General features: G+C 41.0%; 2 protein-coding genes across 4 annotated transcripts; one reads left to right on the top strand and one right to left on the bottom strand.

Annotated features, from left to right (window-relative positions):
• Window positions 1-1202: 1202 nt before the first annotated feature.
• On the top strand, window positions 1203-12147 carry rps6kb1b (ribosomal protein S6 kinase b, polypeptide 1b). 2 transcript variants are annotated; one of them, XM_063493362.1, is made up of 15 exons: window positions 1203-1382; window positions 2751-2788; window positions 2886-3006; window positions 3134-3202; window positions 6569-6716; window positions 7586-7643; window positions 7880-7980; window positions 8083-8173; window positions 8298-8388; window positions 8517-8624; window positions 8711-8773; window positions 8905-8982; window positions 9124-9231; window positions 9513-9625; window positions 10733-12147. In XM_063493362.1, the coding sequence occupies exons 1-15, from the start codon at window positions 1314-1316 to the stop codon at window positions 10986-10988; spliced, it is 1512 nt and encodes a 503-aa protein (XP_063349432.1). In that variant the 5' UTR covers window positions 1203-1313; the 3' UTR covers window positions 10989-12147. The 2 variants fall into 2 exon arrangements, with proteins under 2 accessions (XP_063349432.1, XP_063349433.1); XM_063493363.1 differs by lacking the exons at window positions 1203-1382; window positions 2751-2788; window positions 2886-3006; window positions 3134-3202 and adding an exon at window positions 3394-3653.
• Window positions 12148-12212: 65 nt separating this feature from the next.
• On the bottom strand, window positions 12213-18965 carry slc33a1 (solute carrier family 33 member 1). 2 transcript variants are annotated; one of them, XM_063494145.1, is made up of 10 exons: window positions 18793-18965; window positions 18445-18525; window positions 17676-18109; window positions 17402-17555; window positions 17118-17313; window positions 16823-17022; window positions 16548-16732; window positions 16355-16472; window positions 15453-15668; window positions 12213-15348 (listed from the first exon to the last, which is right to left on the bottom strand). In XM_063494145.1, exons 3-10 carry the CDS (start codon window positions 18065-18067, stop codon window positions 15184-15186), a joined length of 1626 nt encoding a protein of 541 aa, XP_063350215.1. In that variant the 5' UTR covers window positions 18068-18109; window positions 18445-18525; window positions 18793-18965; the 3' UTR covers window positions 12213-15183. The 2 variants fall into 2 exon arrangements, with proteins under 2 accessions (XP_063350215.1, XP_063350217.1); XM_063494147.1 differs by lacking the exon at window positions 18445-18525.
• Between the last annotated feature and the right edge of the window lie 725 nt (window positions 18966-19690).

The raw sequence follows: 19690 nt of genomic DNA, 5'->3' as shown, positions 1-19690 counted from the left end.
AGTACCGACACTACTGACATTTGGATGATTCACCCACCTCTAATTTCCATTTACTTTGTCAGCATCTACCATGTATATCCAAATACATTTTAATTTTTTGCCAAAAAGATTGTTTTTGAACGTTATTAAACACTTATTACACACCTTCAAATAAACACATTACATATAAAAAAAATGCTATAAACAAAGTCAGCTAAAAACATCCCTTTTGTTTCGTCTGTATATAAATATGATATGGTTTCATTATACTAAAGGAAGACTAAAAGAAAGAAGTTCGATAACTTACAAACTTAAAAGTACTGTAGTTTGTTAGGTTGGAAAAACTTTTTTGCTATCAAATTTAAGTCAGTATCTATAAATTTCAAGATACTTAGTAAATAAAATACTAAGATAATGACTCAAAATTTTCCTTTTTATTGTTTTCACATCATTTGTTTGTATGTAGGTATGCATGAATGGTACAAAGGAGTATCAGGACCACATTAAGGTTTTATTTTAAGAATAAAGTCTAAATTTCGAGATTAAACTTGAAATACTATTGAAACGTGAAGATTAAAGTTGTTTCACTTGCCTTTTGTCGATGAGTAAATGAAATCGTATTTCAGAATCAGTTTAATAAGAAGGGAAATTATTTCACTTTTAGCACATAAACACAAACACATTGTGGTGATAAACAGAAGGACTTGAAGAGATGGTGCAGACAGCTGCATTTGGCCAGGAAAAAAACAAAACAACACACAACCTGGAAAAACACACAAAAAAAAATTGCAAATATCATTTCGAGTTTAATCTCGAAATTTCGACTTTATTCTCAAAAGGAAGAGTTTTTTCTTAATGTTGCCTTAATATTTCATTGTAGGATATGTAACAAGTGTTTAATAAAATTTGAAAAATTGTATTATTACAAATTGTAATACTTATCTCTGCCTTCAAGAGTTACGTCAAGCTTTCATATTACAGTACCCTTGTCTACAAATCTTGTAAAGTGAATGTTAATGTTTTGCCGGCTTTTTGACTTACACATTACTTGTTAATATTTAAGCTTAAATAAACGTATTCTATTTACGAATATAACAATTTCCAAGTTTATGAATTAAATAAAAGCCAGAGGAGGAATTCCCAGCAGTGAATCCTAACTTGTGAAAAAAGCAGTGTGACAAAATGAAAAGAGGTTACCGCCCACTTTGTGAGTGCCGCAGTGCGCATGCTCAGTGTAGTAGCCGGTTATGGCGGCGGTGTGTGTTTGTCCATGAGGTGGGGGACTCCTGCTATTCTTGCGGTGTGTGACAGAGCGATCCGAGCGAAGCGCTGCCATGGCTGGAGTGTTTGACATTGATTTGGACCAGCCGGAGGAAAATGTCTCCGACGATGAGAACGAGGAGGTATACTTTAGCGGGAGACGCTGACGATTTACCGCGAAAGCTGTCACAGCAGAAACTCTCCACGCACGGAAGCTAGCTGCTTAGCCTGGTAGCCTGCCTGACAGCCGCCCGCAGGCCTTCTCCTGCAGCCGGACAGCTCAGGCCCTTTTCACACAGGGACATAGCCGAAGCTAGTGCTAATTAGCATGACCGGGATCGCGACAGAGCTGTCACCGGCTTTAATGCTAACGTGATCCGGCGATGACATGCGCACGGTGTTGACGCTGTGTCAAAGCCCAGCGCTGTCATGTTGGGAGTTGAGCAAGACGTCCTTACTTGGCCAAAGGTGCTGCAGTGATAAATGTGGCTCCGAGCGCAACAGTTTATTTTGGCAGGACTGTGACAGCCAGAGTGGGAATGTGCACTGGAGTGTCCGCTTGTTTCTGTTCTCGCTGAGATATAAAAGGCAGCAATACTCCAGAAATACACTGCATTTTTAAAATGAGGGGCTTTGAAGAGCTGCTGTCAGAGTCTCGGTTTCTTATTACAAAAACAAGAAAAAAAACTTCCAAGTGCAGCTGCTGAACAGAAGACAGTGCAATATACAGCACACACTGTCTATATGTATAAACTTTATCAAGAAAGCTTTGCTGAAAGGTCACATCAGCCTCTTTAAAGAGCAAGATTTTTTTATTAAGGCTATTGTGCAAGAGGCTATAATTTAGGTACTGCTATAAATATTTATTGTTCTCATGAGTGATTATTTAAGTGAGTTGTAGATCAGTTATTACTGATTGCAAGGCAAGAAAAGCAGCAAGTGGAGAAGCTGTGAGAAGAAAATGTTTGGTATTTTTTGCTAAAGATTGACTGGAAGCATTAATCAATATTCAAAAGAGCTGCTGAGTAACTGAATTCACAAGAATTTATTGATGAAACAAATCAGCTCTAAATGTAAACAGCTGTTTCCCTGCATGCTGCTAAGCACAGTGTTAGAAATGCTTTATTGTAGTTGTTACTTAAACACATAGAGGACTGGGTATGTCCTTATGAAGTTAAAAGCTGAGAGAAAGCCTTAAAAGCCGGTGGATCTGCCACAAGCTCCTTCAGTCCACATATTAATGTATCCTTGGGCAAACTGAAAGTTTCCCTGGGTGCATCCATCAGAGTGTGAGTGTTAGAAAAAGCACTTAGGGATAGTGAATAGTCCCGTGTGTGATTGGATGAATAAGACGTGTAGAAAGAAGCACTTTGAAGAACTTTAGTAGGAAGGCGCTATTTATAAGTGCCAGTTCATTTACCATTTACATCATGGCTGCTGTGGATTCTGTTCATGACAAAAACTAAGAAAAATCCTTCACAACTTGTTTTGTTTTCCTCGTTTTCTCCCAGGGTCAAATCGCTGATCTCATGGAGCAGTGCATTGAGTTGTAAGTTTTTAAAACGTGACTTTTGTGAGATTTTTATAACCAAAGAGGTCAAAAAGAGGCACGGGCATAATAGAAAGTCGAACATGTCTCACTGCAGCAACATGGATGACTGCGAGAAGATCGAGATATCCGAGGACAACGTCAATCAGGGCACAGAGAGCATCCGACCGGAGTGCTTCGAGCTGCTGCGCGTCCTGGGGAAGGGTGGCTACGGAAAGGTAATCATTGCCTTGACAAAGCGCTCTCTTTTATTTGGTGTCTGTGGTGTGACGTTTGTTATTGCTTTGACCCGCATTTCTTAAAGCGCATCTTTTTGACATGTCGATCCCTTTCCTCCCTGGGCAGGTTTTTCAAGTTCGAAAGGTTGTCGGCGCTGCAGCGGGCAAAATATTTGCCATGAAAGTTTTAAAAAAGGTACATTTCTTCCCCTTTTCTTTGCTATGTTACCCTTCGCCAATTCCAGAACACACAATCCTGTTCATCAATTAGAGCTCCTCTCATTATGTTTCATATGAACACAGCTGCATGTTTGTCATTAAACATTACGATGCTTTGGTCTGCAAACACTGGCTGCCTCTGAAGCCTGTGGCGGGGTAAGATTTCACTGCTAGTTGGTAGATTGCCATCAGCTCTGCTCTGCTGCAGCCTTGGCACTTAAAACACTCTGCCTCAGCCCATTAGACGCTGCTCGATTCTCACACTGCTTCTGCTTTATTGGCTTACGTGACCCTAGTGACACATTAAAGAACTGCCACGTTTCAGTTATTTGTTTAAACCCCTTGGCTTTAAGGCAGCGGCACAGCTCCGATACGGGGCTGTAGGGTGGCGATAGAGGCCAGGTTTCATCTTTATGAAGCATCTCAAGGTATGAAATCAGTCCTGACTTGCCCAAAATTCCCAGTTGCATACATTTATTTTCTTAAACTACAGTTTATCATCGCACGTTGGTTTGTCCTAACCTGCCAGTTGTTCCCTCCATGTGGAAAGAGATCACTGTATGAATGCAGAATTTGAGTTAAATACCAGAATTTTCCAGAGATCACACTTACATAAAACTTCCATTCAGATTTCATGTCCAATGAAGGAAAAGCTTAGATATTCTTAATAATTTAAAACAGTCAGATAAAGTTTGAGAAGTGATTTACAAATCCCGTTGTCCGGGATCTTTTTCTTACTGAATCATAAGAAAAATCAAAGCGAACCAAATGCGTCGATACAAAACACGTGAGAACGTTCAATCCACTCATTTGCCAAATGTGTCCCTTTGAACCTATAGCTTCAGTAGAAAACGTATGTAGAGTACTGTGCAAAAGTCCTGAGCTACCCCTTATATCTTGCTTCCACTGGGATGACTTTTAAATTACCTTCTTGTCATTTTTAAAGTGGGCTTGAGGAATAGTTCTCGAGGCTGGTAAACCACGTTCTTTAACACTAAACTGTGAATCATTCAAGTAGTATCTTTAGGCACTTTGCTGCTAGTAGCCTGTCACGAAAGCACATCTCTTAAGGTGAATCTACAAAGAAATGCCAAAGATATATCAGGGTGACAGGCATAAAATAGGTTTGGTTGAAAACTTGGCATATCTTGGCATGGTGTTCAGTGTGTCCTTCAAAAAATTTGAGGAAACTTGGCAAGTGGAGGACAAAAAGAAGATGCGACAGGCCTTAAAAAAATATCCAAAGCAGATGAATAGTATCTGAAAGTCATGTCCATGAGAAATAGGAAAATATCCAGCAATACTCTCAGTCATGGATTGGCCTCCCCAGAGGCCGGACCTCAACATTACTGAAGCTGTGTGTGATCATCTTGACAGAGAACATCCAAAGAAGAGCTTTGAATGTCCTTCAAGAAGTTTGGAAAACTATTCCTGAAGACTACTTAAAGAAATGACACGACAGCTTTCCTAACAGAGTTCAGGGTTTGTTAAAGGATAAAAGTAATTGACTTCAAAGCTTGTTAGAATTGTACAAACTCTGCTTTTGCCTCATAAATTGTATTTCCGTGTATGTTTGCGTGTTTCAATAAATTGCTGCATCTGTTTCTCATTCTCTTAGTAAGATGTAAAGAAAAGAGAGTTGGCTTAAGACTTTTGTACAGCACCGTACAAAATCCAGAGTAGTCGCGTTTGCTTCAGCCTGTCAGTGTTTTGAACGTGATAGCCGAACTGCTGAACGCATCGTCATTATCCTGTGTGTTAATGTTTCAGCCTCGACTGCCATAAAACCGTCATATAATTTCTGATTTACTCTCTAGTTGGAACTTTGATTCAGGGCCGCATGTGTGAGAGTGAGAGAGGGAAAAGGCTCAAAGTTCTGAGGTTGGACTGCGGTGCTTCTGAGATGCTTCATAAGCACGTGTTAGTAGACTAGTTGGAAGAAGTGAGAAGAGCTGGAAATTCACATTAAATTGCACAAATCAGCCAGTTCTCACTGGTCTTTCACTCAGTGCTGAGACAGCGTAGTTGCTGACGGGCAGCTTTTTGGCCTTCTGACAAAAGTGTTTAGTAAACAAAAAGAAGAGTGAAGGAAGTGTGCTTTTCTTCTCTCTGTGCACATAATGATTCCCGGTGTACTCCGGTAGGGCTGCGCGTATTTTAATGCATGTTTTTTTGTTTAGTTTATAAGTTACCAGGTGATTGATCTGACTTGCTAAACTTATTAAAGTAGACTTAGAATAATAATAATGATGAAATGTGATTCTGCTGCTTTCATATGGAAGACCAAAAGACTCAAAAGCTTGACCAAAGTGAGACACCACTCAGCACGTGCTGATTAAAAACAAGAAAACACAAATATCTCTTTAAGAAAAACCCCAAACCTTGGTATTATTTATCTGACAAATGACAAACAGAAGAACAGAGACAGCACACTGGACTTGATGCATGACATTCAACCACTAAAACTAATGTTTCTGTCCACAAATACAAGGAAATAACTGTAATTTGGCATCTCAATGAAAAATAATAGAACTGTGCTTTTCTGTTTATTCTTTATTTCTATATTTTCTGCTTCATTGTACAATAGTAAACGTAAAAATTCATGCCTAACAACAATAATTATGTTCAAACGTTAAAAATATAATTCCAGTTAAAGGGTTTGCACGTACTGGTGGATTAACCATTACATTACTACAACATTAGTAATGTAATTACAAATACTTTTAACTTTAGGCCAGCTCTGACATAAACCTTACACTAATACATTTGTTAAGTACTGCACAATCCAGCTGGGTATATCATGTGATCCAACTCGGCAGCCAAATGCAAAATGTTTTTACTTTAAAGGGTTTTGCACTTCTTGGCGACAGCAGTGAATTGAGTTCTGTCTGTGCAAGATATCAAATATGATGGGCACGCTTTGCTAATTTTACTTTCATATTGCAAAATACGATGTTACAGCATTTTATTTTGAGGAACTTAAGTGTTTAATGGACACAGAAGTAGCTTTTCAAACTAAGAACATCCACGCTGTCGTTTATTTTCGGGGTACAAATTTAATCTAGTCACTTGTGTAAAATGTTATCTTTTACTTACACTGTGACTCACATACATATATAGTGTCTCTGTGTCGCCTGGATGGGTGGCGTGTTGTTGGTCAAGCTTTTGAGTTGTTCTGCCCACCGTACTGCAGATGACTAAGCTGAAGCCCTGAGTCTTACAGTGAAGTCATGTTATTTTCTCTGTATTAGTCACACGGGACAAACAGGCAGTGACCAAAAATATGCTGCATATAATGCTGCTGTGTCTGCTTCTTAAATAATGTCGATTTGTTCATTTGCAGGCTATGATTGTGCGCAACGCCAAGGACACAGCCCACACCAAGGCGGAGAGGAACATCCTGGAGGAAGTAAAGCATCCCTTCATTGTCGATCTCATCTACGCCTTTCAGACGGGAGGGAAGCTATACCTCATCCTGGAGTATCTGAGTGGTCAGTGCAAGCAGTACACTCACATATACAGAGCATTAATATGGCTCCTAACAGGCACTCTTCTTGTATCTTACTATATGCGTGAAATCTCTGTCTGCCTGTGAGCTCCTCCTAAAAACCAGCACGAGTTGAGCAACCAAAATTGGCACATAGATGCGTCTTACGGGGGATTTATGCTTCAGTGGGAAATCTACGCAATTTACCTAACGTCGTAACCTCAAATCCCTCTGAAACCTCGCGCCAGATAAAATATAAAATTACCAGAAATGTAACTACAACAATCATATGACCCCCTCAACCCTATGAGCAAGTGCTTTGGTGACAGTGGGAAGGAAGAAACCAGGTTCAGTGTAAACATCAGATCTGAATATTGTAAATACACTGAAATCAGAGTTCTTTGCATTTTATTTTCCGCCTTTTTTCTTTTTCCTTCTTCACTCTCTCATCTCTCTATAGTGCTCTCACGCTGTCTTCAAACTGTATGTAACAGGATCTAATGCACACATCCATTACACTGTAGCTGTCTTGTTAATCATGCATTTATCTCTAATGTGCCTGATATTAGATAATGTTATACTATTTCATTTCGCCGTGAGGCCAGAGGGGAGTGTCCCAAACAGTTAATGTGCAGGGGTGTGAGGGGTCACAGCAATTTCCCCCGCCCGCCTCAGTGTGATGGAGGCGTAAAGGTTTATGGAGGTTAATATACGAGTTGTGGTTTAGATTCCCGAGCAGAAACGTTTGCATCTATCGAACACGAGAACCTGACAGTCACCTCTTCTTTCTACTCGGCTGTTCCGCACGGGTCAGACATTTAGGAGTGTGCATATATGGCTGTTAGTAGCATGAACATGTGTTCACCTGTGCAGGAGGAGAACTCTTTATGCAGCTGGAGAGAGAGGGCATCTTCATGGAAGACACAGCCTGGTGAGCATGACGATGCACTGAAACACAGATTGCAGGATGAAATGTTCGGATTGATTAAAGATGACGTAATATCTCAGACACCTCTGTTATAGATGTCGACAGTCTGAATGACTTCATAAGTTCTGTTACACTGCAGATAATCATAAGCAGCAAAATATATGCTTTGTCTTTTCTTGTCTGACGGCTCAGATGCAATGTGGACCTCAGACCGGCTTAAAGTTTTTCTCTTTCTTTAGTTTTTACCTGGCAGAGATCTCCATGGCTCTGGGTCACCTGCACCAGAAGGGCATCATCTACAGAGACCTAAAACCCGAGAACATCATGCTTAACAGCCAAGGTGAGAGGGGAAATGGCTAAAAATGAAAAATGACCTTAAGATTTATAATGGCAGCTCTTTTTCAATATATATGTTAATGTGAGGCTAATGTTTTCCTCAAAGGTCACGTAAAGCTGACAGACTTCGGGCTGTGTAAAGAATCCATTCACGACGGCACGGTCACGCACACTTTCTGTGGCACCATTGAATACATGTGAGTACACTTCTTGTTTTTAATTAATCTCTTATCCAGCAATGAGAATCGCTCTTCGTGGCCGCTTGATGATCTTTGCTAAGTAATATTGCTGCACCAGTAATATGCACTCGCATTATCACAGGGCTCCAGAGATCCTCATGAGGAGCGGGCACAACAGAGCGGTGGACTGGTGGAGTCTGGGCGCTCTGATGTACGACATGCTCACAGGAGCGGTCAGTTAAACATTAACAGCCTGGAAAGAAAAAAAAGCTTTCTAATTGGCTCTTATTAATGGACTGTTATAAAATATGAATCCGCATTAGCGACGGTAGAGTAACCTCAGGTCCATCTTTTACTGCAGCCGCCTTTCACTGGTGAAAACCGAAAAAAGACAATTGACAAGATCCTGAAGTGTAAGCTCAGCCTCCCGCCCTACCTCACACAAGAAGCTCGAGACCTCCTAAAAAAGGTATTTAGAGGTTGTTTTTTTCCCTCCTGTTAGTTGACTGTTGTCTTGTTATTGTCTTCTTATTTTTATTTTTTACTTTTTTGCAGTTGCTAAAGAGAAACGCTTCATCGCGGCTGGGAGCGGGAGCAGGAGACGCTGCAGAGGTGCAGGTGAGAATATGCAGCTGGATATCGGTGATAAGTCGCACCAGCTCTGCCATGAACTACTCAGTTCTTATTTATAGATGCAGAACACGCATATTCCATCTGTTCATTGAGCTTTTTGTGTGGTTTTACCATAGAGTCATAACTTCTTCCGACACATCAACTGGGAGGATTTACTGGCTCGGAAAGTGGAGCCTCCCTTCAAGCCTTTTCTGGTGAGTACTCGAGCGGGAAACTGCAAGAAGTCCTCAGTTTCAAGTTACGTTTCGGGAATGGCAACCAGGTCCTCTCCTGTTTCAGACGTGCTCGTGTCGCTGTACCCCCTCACCTGCGTGTCTTCTGTTCTGTCTTCGCAGCAATCGGCTGACGATGTGAGTCAGTTTGACTCAAAGTTCACCAGTCAGACGCCCGTCGATAGCCCGGATGACTCGACCCTCAGTGAGAGCGCCAATCAAGCCTTCCTGGTAACTTCTGACTCAGGCTCTGTTAGAATTTTCAGTACTGAATCCATGTGCAGCATCTCTTAAGGCTCAAAGGATGACAGTAAGGTGTCATCTTGATGATTTCTCAGTTGTTTTAGGATTTAATGATAAACTGTAAAGATTATTAATTATCACAGGGCAGAAACAAATCTGAGACTGACAGTCGCTGCACTTGGCTCATTAGTAAACAAGGAGTCCTCTCATTAGTTTTGTCCTAAACACGACTTCGTCTCCCCTGACCTGTTTCTTTCCCTGTGATTTAGGGTTTCACGTATATTGCTCCATCAGTCCTGGAAAACATCAAAGAAAAATTCTCGTTTGAGCCAAAAATCCGCTCACCCCGACGCATCATGGACAGCCCAAGAACACCGCTCAGGTAATGTCAGCGTCAGAAACGAGCATGTTTGTGTTGCGACGGATGGTCCTCAGGCTGATGCCTCTGGTACAAATGCTTTTCATACAGATGTAACATTTGGCAGATATCATACCACACTAAAAGTATGTTTTTTGGATAAAATGATCACTTATGGTCTTTAGATATAGTGCAGATTCTCAGTCGGCAATTAGCTTAAAAACAAGTTAAAATAAATATAGTAAAACATTTTATTTTGTAGGTTGTGGTGCTTTTATTATAAAATTAGTGGCATGACCTCTAAAGATGTCCCGTGATAAGAGGCAGCAGGTCATGTAAGTCCTGCATGTTCCAAGATGTGCCCAAGTGAGTCGGCCTGAAGCTTAGGAGAGGCTGAAGCAGAACACGGATTACGTTTGGGAACACAAGTCAATCCTGACCTAAGTGACTGTGACATGAGCTGCATGAAACATCAGGTTGTTGCTCCCGAAGGAGTTTCTATAAGTTCCTAAATTCAAGAACCTACTGTGTTTTTCCAGCTTGGAGTCAGTTTTTACTCAGTGAGTTCAATAAAGACATGAAAGATCCAGCTGACCTCCTGTGTGTTAGTTTAGTCGGATGGTTTTAAGACTGCATCTGTTACTTAGATGAAGATCACACCACACTTTGACAGTAATCGGTGCTGAAATCCTGCTGATTCTCCAGGGTACAAATACTTTTTCTCAGATCTCTCTGCTTTCTGAGGAAGCTCAGATCCTTCAGTGAGTGCCGCAAGATGCTGGATCTTGTACCAGTCTGTATATTTGATCAGTGAAGGGCAGGAGGTCACTGAGCAAACCTAGTGATGCTCTCCATCTTAATCCATCTCACCCGCTCGACTCCACACTCCTGAGATTTTCCCTCAGACAGTAAAGAAACGTCTGTCTCTATAGATCACTGTGCACATGGTATTGCGAGTCTCAATCATATTTTTTTTGGTCTCCATCACAATATTTCATCAGTTCAGCTGATAAAATCACTTGAAGTTCTTGTCACCATGTCTGAATTTTGTCCTTTTTCTGCTGTTAAAATACAGAAAATAATCAATCAGCCGTTTTTCATCATTCACCTGTTTCTCCTCTTTCCTTTCAGCCCGGTCAAGTTTTCAGGGGGGCACTGTTGGCATCGGAGCCCCCTCGTTCCCAGCGGTGGACCCGGTGTCCTCCAGTCTCCTCAAGACCAGGCCATGGAACTGTCCACCCCAGAGCAGATGGACATCACAACCAGCGCCGAGGCCTCGGCCCCTCTCCCCATCCGTCAGCCTGCTGGGATCAACCTTGCTCAGATGAAGCAGCAAGCCTATCCTGTCATGGCCAAACGGCCCGAGCATCTACGTATGAACCTATGACCCCGCCGCCACTGTTTAGGAGAGTATATTTCTTGACTGTTTTTTTTTTTCTTCCTCCCACCAATGTTATTTTTTTAAGAAACAAAGCAAAAAGAAATGGATGCTAGAGACAATGAAAATCCAAAATTGCACATCCACACACTACATATACTGTCAGAACCTGGAGTTTGTGCGTGCATTTGGGACTCCGGCGTGCTATGGTTAAGTGCTACCGACGATATCACGTCTCACCACTTCCGACACCTCAGGTCTGTTGACCTTCGTCTTCTACCCCGACCCCACCCCCACTCAAATGAACTACAACAGGAGATGTTTGGAGGAGCTGCAGCCTGTAACGTGTCTCACGGTATGCAAGCAACTCAAACTGAAATGCAGTCGGCTAGAAGATATCCAAAGTGCTTTACGCTGTTTAAAAGTGTGTGTGTGTGGGGGGGGGAGGCGAGCTTCTTCTATTGGAAGAATTTGGAAAGGACTTCTCAGATAAAATGCTTCCTGTCTCTGAGTGAAAAGGTATGAATTTATTTAAAAAAAAAGAAAGAAGGATTAAGGAAATTTTCTTTGAGTAGCAGACAAGAAGAGGCTCTGGTGATGATGAATATAGCTTTATGTCTTAATAAACACATCAACGATGAACCAGAGAGCCTCGATTCAAAGGAGTAAAACCCCTGTTGACTTTTACAATCTTTGAGCGTCGGTGTTATGGATGACGTGTGAAACGGTTCATTTGGCGTGGGATCCCTCCCTCAGTTATCCACTCTTCAGGCACTACCACACTATGGGTTGTATCACTGGGGTTAGCCGGCACGTCACCAGGTACACGAGCCTCATTCAGCATTAGCGTGAACCACTGTCTCTTCCCCTATCGTCACACAAAACAGCAAACTGATTTCGGTGCTGCTTTCTTTGACCCACCCTCCTCAGTCTTACACCCAGCAGGAGATGCTGCGCCCCTGCTGTTTTCGGGACGTCGGACCTCACCTGACCCGTGGAATGATTCACATCGGAGACTGCGGCACCAGTTGATCTGGACTGTCTGCCGTTTTTATGCTCCAAAAACCTGGAGCAGCATTTACAGCCTCCTTGCCTCTGCATTAACTTGTTAAGGAGCAACATTTTAGAAGTCTTGGAAAGCAAGAAAAATTATAAATAAACTGTAAAAGAAATACAAACTGCCGTGTCGTGTTTTAATTTCAAGAAAAGCACCGGGAGACCTCGTATGTTTGCATATTGTTTAATTACAAAGTTGTGCTGCTAGCACATTTTAATGTATCACCAGACATCTGATCAGTCCTTTTTCCTTTTCTTTTGTAACTGGAGATTTGAACTCATCACAAACACAAAAGGTGCAAAGTAAAAAAAAAAACTAAAGTAATTAAAAAAATTATAATTCTTTTGAAGATTGAGTAGTTTACCACTCAAAGACTAGCTTATCAGGAAATAATTTGAAACCTCTACTTAAAAAAAAAAAAAACTTCACACTTTACTGATTCCCAAACAAAATCAAAACAATCACAGCGCCCTGATAATGCTGAAAAAGCTGAATCTCAGCTGTTTAAAAAAAAACAAAAAACGTGGCCACAAATGAACATGAAAGGCCCCACGGTCATTTGAAGTGGTTAATTTAATGTAAACTATGAGGGACTGAACAAAAACATGTGGAAAAAAAAACTATAAAAACGTACAGTTCACAAAACCATTTGAGTTCAAAGGTAGCCGTACCCTTACACGAACCCTGATTGTGCAGTTCTACTTTTCTATCTGACACAGTCGGACTTTTAAGTGCTGGTTTCAGAGAAATTCTTTCATGAATGTGTGTACAGTATGAAAAACATCAGAAAAAACATACGCTCGTCAAGTTTCACTCCAAAGGCTGCTGGTCTGAGATCTGAATTGTTTGGTGGGCGTTAAATTCTTTTCATTTCTTACAGGCAACGGCAAGTAAAACCCTTATCTACCTGCTACAAATATGTAATGATAAAAACTTGGGAATGAACCACCTGCCAAAGAGATACACTTCCACTCTTGGGCTTGTGAGATCACATTGAAACATTTTTTTAAGGAAAGCATATTTGTGTATAGCTCTTCAAATGAAGCATTATATAATCATTTCTCATAAACGTATAATTTTCAGTGGAATATCTACATAGGCATACAGAGGACATTTTTACCAACCATCAATGTTGTATTCCAGTGTTCACTAATGTGTCAAAAAAGCTGATTGATGATAAAAAAAAATTAACTTTTTCCAGTGATGCTGTCACAGCTGAAAAACACTTGGCTAGTTTAGTGTTACTTATAGTCTCAAAATGGTTTTAATGCAACTATGTGTACTACTCCCTTCAACCAGCTGAGTGTAATGGAAAGAGGAGTGAGAGACCTCTGTGCTCAGCCGAGTACGAGTACATCAGTGGGTCTAGCTTTAAAAAAAACAAAACAGATGTCTCACTGGTACTTGACTGGCCACTTAGTTAGAAAGTACCTATCAGAGCTACACCGTCTAGATCCATGCTCAATCATCCAGGTAAGTAAATCCCAGAAAGTTGATTCCGTTAATCTTCCATCTCGTCTACATCTGCATAATGACCAAAACTAGCACCACTGACTAACAATGACCAACGCAATTTTTCTGGGCCATTAGAGCTAGACTGTGCTTGTTTAAGAAGGGAGTAGTACACACTGTAGCACAAAAACTTTTTCAAACAAACAAGGATGCTGTGATGACATCTAAAAATTATTTTTCATTTCAAGTTAGATGAAAAAAAAGTGCTTTTCCTGCAAAAACAAGGACCTTTCTAAGTGACCACAAACTGATTATAGCAAAAGCTGACCGTACTGTCCCAGCAGGTGCACTCAGCTAGGAGATCCTCGATATGCACTGCAAATGCAGACAGACTATATAGTTAAATGCCTACATCAGGTTTAATATGTGCTGCATCAATAATCTATAAATCTGGAGAATGCAGTCTATTATTATCTGGGGCCTGGCTGAATACTGAAGCATGCCAAGTATACTGTCAGGTGAAAAATCATACCAGCTGTCTTTGGAAGCTTAAAACACCTTTACCTGGCAGACTCTACTAAAAACCTAAATGGTCCAACAGTGAAGAGTGGCACTGACCAACAATGCAATTCCATTTTTAATTGGTCCTTATTTAAGAAATACATTTATAAAGCAGTTTATATTTCAGATATCTCACTTCATGTAACCACAGATGGTTCGCAGTATGCAATTTAGAGTCTTCATAAGGAATATGCACTTAGCTGCCCAATCAGAAAAATAACTGGCGTATGAAAGCAGCCATATCGTTAAGTGCAGCTTTCTAAATGACAGTATATTTGTGAAAATGAGTATTCTTCATTGTAACTTCATCTGCAAATAGCTAATATTCCCTGCCTTCATTTTTTAACTACAGTGTAGCTCAGATGTTAGCGATGGTTTGATTTTTTTAAAGACTTAAAAGCTAAATAAGGCACAAATTACTTTACTGGAAAAAAAACCTACTCAAAAAGTCATTTTAAGAAAATATTGAGGGGGAGGTAATTTAGCTGGATTACTACACGGACTGAGTTAAACTGCATATACTTAGGTCAGATTAAGTGCTTCTGCGTATCCTGACTGTCTTTCCCTCAAGTATCCTTTTAACGTAGACCAAACAAAGGTGTGGCAGGTGAACAAGTCTGTCTAAAGTTCTTCCTTTACAAGATTTCTTCTATGAAAGGTTTAGAAAGGATGATGTGCTTCTGCCATTTAGGGTAAAAAAAAACAAAAAAGAAAAACTGCACAGAGCAGCATAGCCTGGCCATCTAAGCACGTTTAAAAGAACCCAAAACATGACCTACTCTTTGACTGAGCTCTTTTTGGTTAAGCGATTTCAAGCAGCAGGATATATATGAGAGACAAATTAAGATAACTTTGTAGCTATAGTCTGAGGGTTGTTTCAGTTTTGAGTACAATATCATTTACTATTAGCGAGATTAATGACAAAAGACAAAAATAGTGAATTTCTTCACGTATGTATAATTGAGCGTGACAGAAGCAAAGCGTGGGGGTAAATGCTTTCTGAATGTAGCAGCTAGAGCAGGGCCGGAGACACGGGATGTATGAGGATGGAAGTAGTTCAGCAGTTTTTGGTGTAGTAAATGAAGGTCGAGTAAACCAAAGAGTGCCTGCGGTGTAGCTGATAGCGCGTTCTCCTCAGTTCACTCTGCACTTCCATGCAGCCGGGCTCTGATCCTGCAGACGCCTGATTTTCTTCCCTAACCACACCCACCAGGCTAAACCGATCACAACACAGACCACAGACTCCACGTAGTAACCGTCCAGTGTCGTCACACAGACGCCGCCTTCCTTCACACACAGCTAGAGGTTTGAACATGGGAGAAAAAATTTTCAAACTTTTAGAGCATTATAGAAGAGAACACACACACACCATCTTGCCCCATCCTCATCCTCTGATCACTTACCAGAGCCTCTTCAGAAGAGCCGCAGCTCTGCCCAGCAGCCCCCTGGCATTCCTTAGAGGTCAGTGGATCGACCAGCCACAGAGCCACAGTGGAAGGCCAGTTTCCTCCGAGGTTAGTGACTGTGTTCAGCAGGGTCATGTAGGTCCCGCCGATAAGGGGGTCACTCACTTTGGCATGGAAAGCCATGCAGGCCACGTACATGCTATACAACGCCACCTGGAGAATAATAAACAAAAAACAGGAGGTTAACAAAGTTCTTTCAGTCTACCATAACCTGATTTTTCTTGCTTAATTGTCTTATTAATTCAGTTTTGTTGGCAAATTTCTAAAGGACTGCAGTCCTGTATAGTGTTTGTTCAGGTAGGCCATCAAATCCTCAACACTGGCAAATCACCTAATGATTCACCTGGAACTTCTTCTCATCCAGCTGTTTCCTTGTCACAAGGGGGCAAGCTCTGCATGTCGGATGCCCTTCCTGACAGCCGCAGAGGGGAGTGTCTCTGTCGGTGGACTTGACCAGCGGCCTTTTGCTCCCCAAGTGAATGTTTAAGCCACTCTACTATGAAACGACTCAATCTCAAACCTCATATTTGCTGTTAACCTGCGTACACTTTCTGCATATCTTGAAGCTGCTTTGCAACCCATCTCCACTCAGCTTCTGTTTTCATGCTCTGTATAACCTAATCAGTCCCTGTTGGCATTGATGGCTGCTCTGTTATGTGCTGGGCTCTTGCTCCTGCTCTGCCAGAACAGAGCCACACTGCCTGATATCAATTACAGCAGATGGAAATAAGAGTCTTCTTTTGACTACAGCGGCTAGTAGTCTTTTCACAGAGGCAGTCAGCTGGAAGACACTGTAGCACTCTGGACTAGAAAGTAAGAACAGCAATGAAATAGCAAACCTGATGCAAGGCATAGCTGAGCAGCACTACGGCATAGTAGTAAACTGGGAAGCCTCCTTCTTGTTTTACGCTGGGAGTCCACCACACTAGCAGAGCAAACTCCAATCCAATAAGCAGCCTGCAGCATAGAACAAAATGTTTTAGCTTTCTGTTTACTGAATGTGTGCGTAGTGTGTGCAGAATGTGTTACAACCTAAATGGAAAGGCCTTGTAGAAGATGTCCAGAGGTCTGGGCCCTGCTGTGTATCTACTGATGACCACTGGTAGAAAGATCTGGAGAGGCACCATGGGCACTGCTAGCAATGCTAGCTGCTCCTTGGGAACTCCAGCCTCCATCAGCTTCAGACCTGTAACCGCATCTGCTGCAGAGAAACCCATCTGAAACACAAGGAGAGTGGAAAAAATTACATTTCCACCCGGCAAATATCCAAAACTGACACCTTCATGTATCCAGTAGTGACCAAGTACCTTAGCAGTGAGAAGCAGGAGACAAAAGGTAAAGACTGTTGGCATCTTGATGATGGATAATAGCAACTTGTAGGTTTCCATGACACCCTGTGTTTCCTCCGGGGTGGTAGTTGTTCTTCTGCCACGTACATTTTCCCTTTTAAAGATGGCAACCAGACTTGTGGAAATCAGGAATACCACACCCCAAAAGAACAAGAAATCTGCACCAGAGGAAACAAAAGACCAAAACTGCTGTTTATCCACCAACAGAAATATGTTTGACTTTTTTTCTTAAGTGGTTATGGATAGAAAGTACCTGACAAGGTAACAATGCCGGTGTCTTTGGGCACTATTCTGAGGTATTTGTTGCAGAAGTCAGGAGACTCCAGAGCCAGAAAGAGCACATTTCCCAGGAAGTAGCCAGCTGTCTGGCCTACAGAGTTGCATGTAGATGCATAGCCCACATTTTCTCTGGATAACATAGTCAGTGCCCAGCCATCCACAGCTATATCCTTAAATAACAAGGAGGTAAAGAAAGCAAACGCCTTTTATTTATCGTTCTAAATATCTGTCTGTATCATGGTGTTTAAAGACACTTACCTGTGTGGCTGCCAGGAAGGCAAGCATGAAGAAGACTGCAGTAAGCGTAACCACATCTGGTCCTCCCTTACTCTGCAGCAGTGAATCAACCTTTGCAGAAAGGTAGAGCATGAAGAGGCCCAAGAGGTACTGTGTGGGCACCAGCCATGACTTCCTGCAGAAACATGAGGAAGACATAATTAGGAGAAAGATGCGCAGTCTATAGATATCAAGTGTAATAACATGGATACAGATTAAAACATCAGGGTAATCAGCATCCAGATGTCTTTCTTACCTCCTACCAAACCTACTGAAGTACAGGGCGTCCACCAGTGGTGCCCACAAAAGCTTGAGACTAAATGGCCAGAAGACAAAGCTGAAGAAGGCTTGGTCTTTGTAGCTGACATTCTTACTCTGCAAAATCAGAGGGATGCTTCCACCCAGTCCAAGAGGAATCCCCTGCAGCACATAGAGAAACAGAAGCAGCGACACATTCCCCAGCTCGCCGCGTATCCCAGACCTGCGAGGCGACCGGCGCAGCAGAAGAGAACCCTGCTCTCTTTCGTCTTCTATCCCCGGCTCAGAGAAGTCACTTTCCATGTCGTTCATGTTTTCAGGTGGGAGGGTGCCACCCACCTGCTTCCTCTGCCTCCCGTTCTTGTGTCTGATTAAATTTGAGGACTCCATAATGGATTAGTGGGTCTCAACCCTCCAGTCCTTTCAGCAAATCTGCAAAAGGAGATGTGTGAAAACAACTGATACAACTAAACCGATTTTTAGTTGAGTGATTTTTAGTTGAAGCTGCTATAAATGTCTTCAATCATTTAGTATGTACAATGACAGCATTATGGGAAGCAGAAACATGCTGATCAAAGCAGATAGGTTTATATCATTTTAATATGCAATGGAGAACCAGTGAAAAGGTGCAGTGAGCAACAAACAATGAAATGGGGAATTCATTGGACTGAACAATTCTGATGAAGACGAGAAAGTGAGTTTGTGAAAAACGTTCAAATTACGCTGCATGCACATGGCAACACATCAGAAAAAAGATGACCACATACCAGTGCGCCTGTGCAAATACTTTGCATTAATCATAAACTGTGGCAGTCACTCATTGTTGGGGTTGAAGGTAGAACTGACGACTGCATGGAATCACAAAAAATCAAAATAAAACTAAGTTAAACCTTGATCTATAATAAATAACAGTACAGCAAACAGAAATAAGTCCAATGGAGATGCTAAGGTTCACTATATTCAGAGTACAATAAGACGCAGGGTCCCGCTCTCATCTGAAAACTACCAAGTGTTACAGAAAGGTATAAATAAAACACATCAAATCAAAATAAGACGTTTTCAAATGTATACAAAGCACATTAAGTTGAAAAGGTGAAACATGAATTTAGACATACCTGGTGATGGCAGCATGCCAGATCATAAAACACAGAATTAATCAACGGAAAAATCAGCTCATTTAGTTTTTTCATTCAGAGGTAAGAAACATCTTCATAAAGACGAGAAAACACAAGAAACTGAAAAGCGTTTCACTTAAAACTCTCACATCTGTGGACATCAACACAGCCGAGCAAGGAAATGCGACAAGTACAGCTTACAAATGTGTCCGGCGCCTACAGCTGACGTGTCAAAATACGACTGCATGTAGTTCCGCTTCAGTGTACGTAACGTCAATACTAAATATTGGCAAAAATACACTCAAGCGGAACTCCAGTTAGTATAATTTACATAAAGCATATTACAAAAAAAATGTAAAATGAACTTTAAATAAAAACCAGACCTAAAAAATATAAAGATGAAAAAACCTTCACAATTAACTGTTAAGTTCTTGTTTAGTGTTGTAAATAAATCCAGTGAGTACAAATGTAAGTAACCTGTGTAAAATTAAATCGCATAATTCATATAATTATAATAATCATATCATTTCTGTCAATTTTCTGACATTCAGCCACAGTGTTGGAGATAAAATGTTAAATGTTAAGAACAGGAAGTTAGTACGTGAAGTGATAAAGTTTGCAGTAAATAAAATCAGCAGTTAACAGTATTTATTAAAAAATCAGTATTTTTTATAACAATAAGTCCATTTACTAGTTTTCCAGCAGTATTGTGACATATAACAGCCGCAAACTACCCAATATCTCATGTGCATTAAAACTACAAAACTGTATTACAAACAATTTTCTGTATTTTTAATCTTAATTTGCTGTTTTTTTATTTGTCGTCCCAGCTTTTAATAATTTTTTTTTTTTTACAGGTTTTCTTGGTGTTTTAGTGGTTTTTTTTCTTTTTTCTTTT

The sequence above is a fragment of the Pelmatolapia mariae genome, linkage group LG14 (genome assembly GCF_036321145.2).
Source record: "Pelmatolapia mariae isolate MD_Pm_ZW linkage group LG14, Pm_UMD_F_2, whole genome shotgun sequence".
In the NCBI taxonomy this organism is placed as follows: domain Eukaryota; kingdom Metazoa; phylum Chordata; class Actinopteri; order Cichliformes; family Cichlidae; genus Pelmatolapia; species Pelmatolapia mariae.
This window is presented reverse-complemented; position numbering and strand designations above follow the sequence as displayed.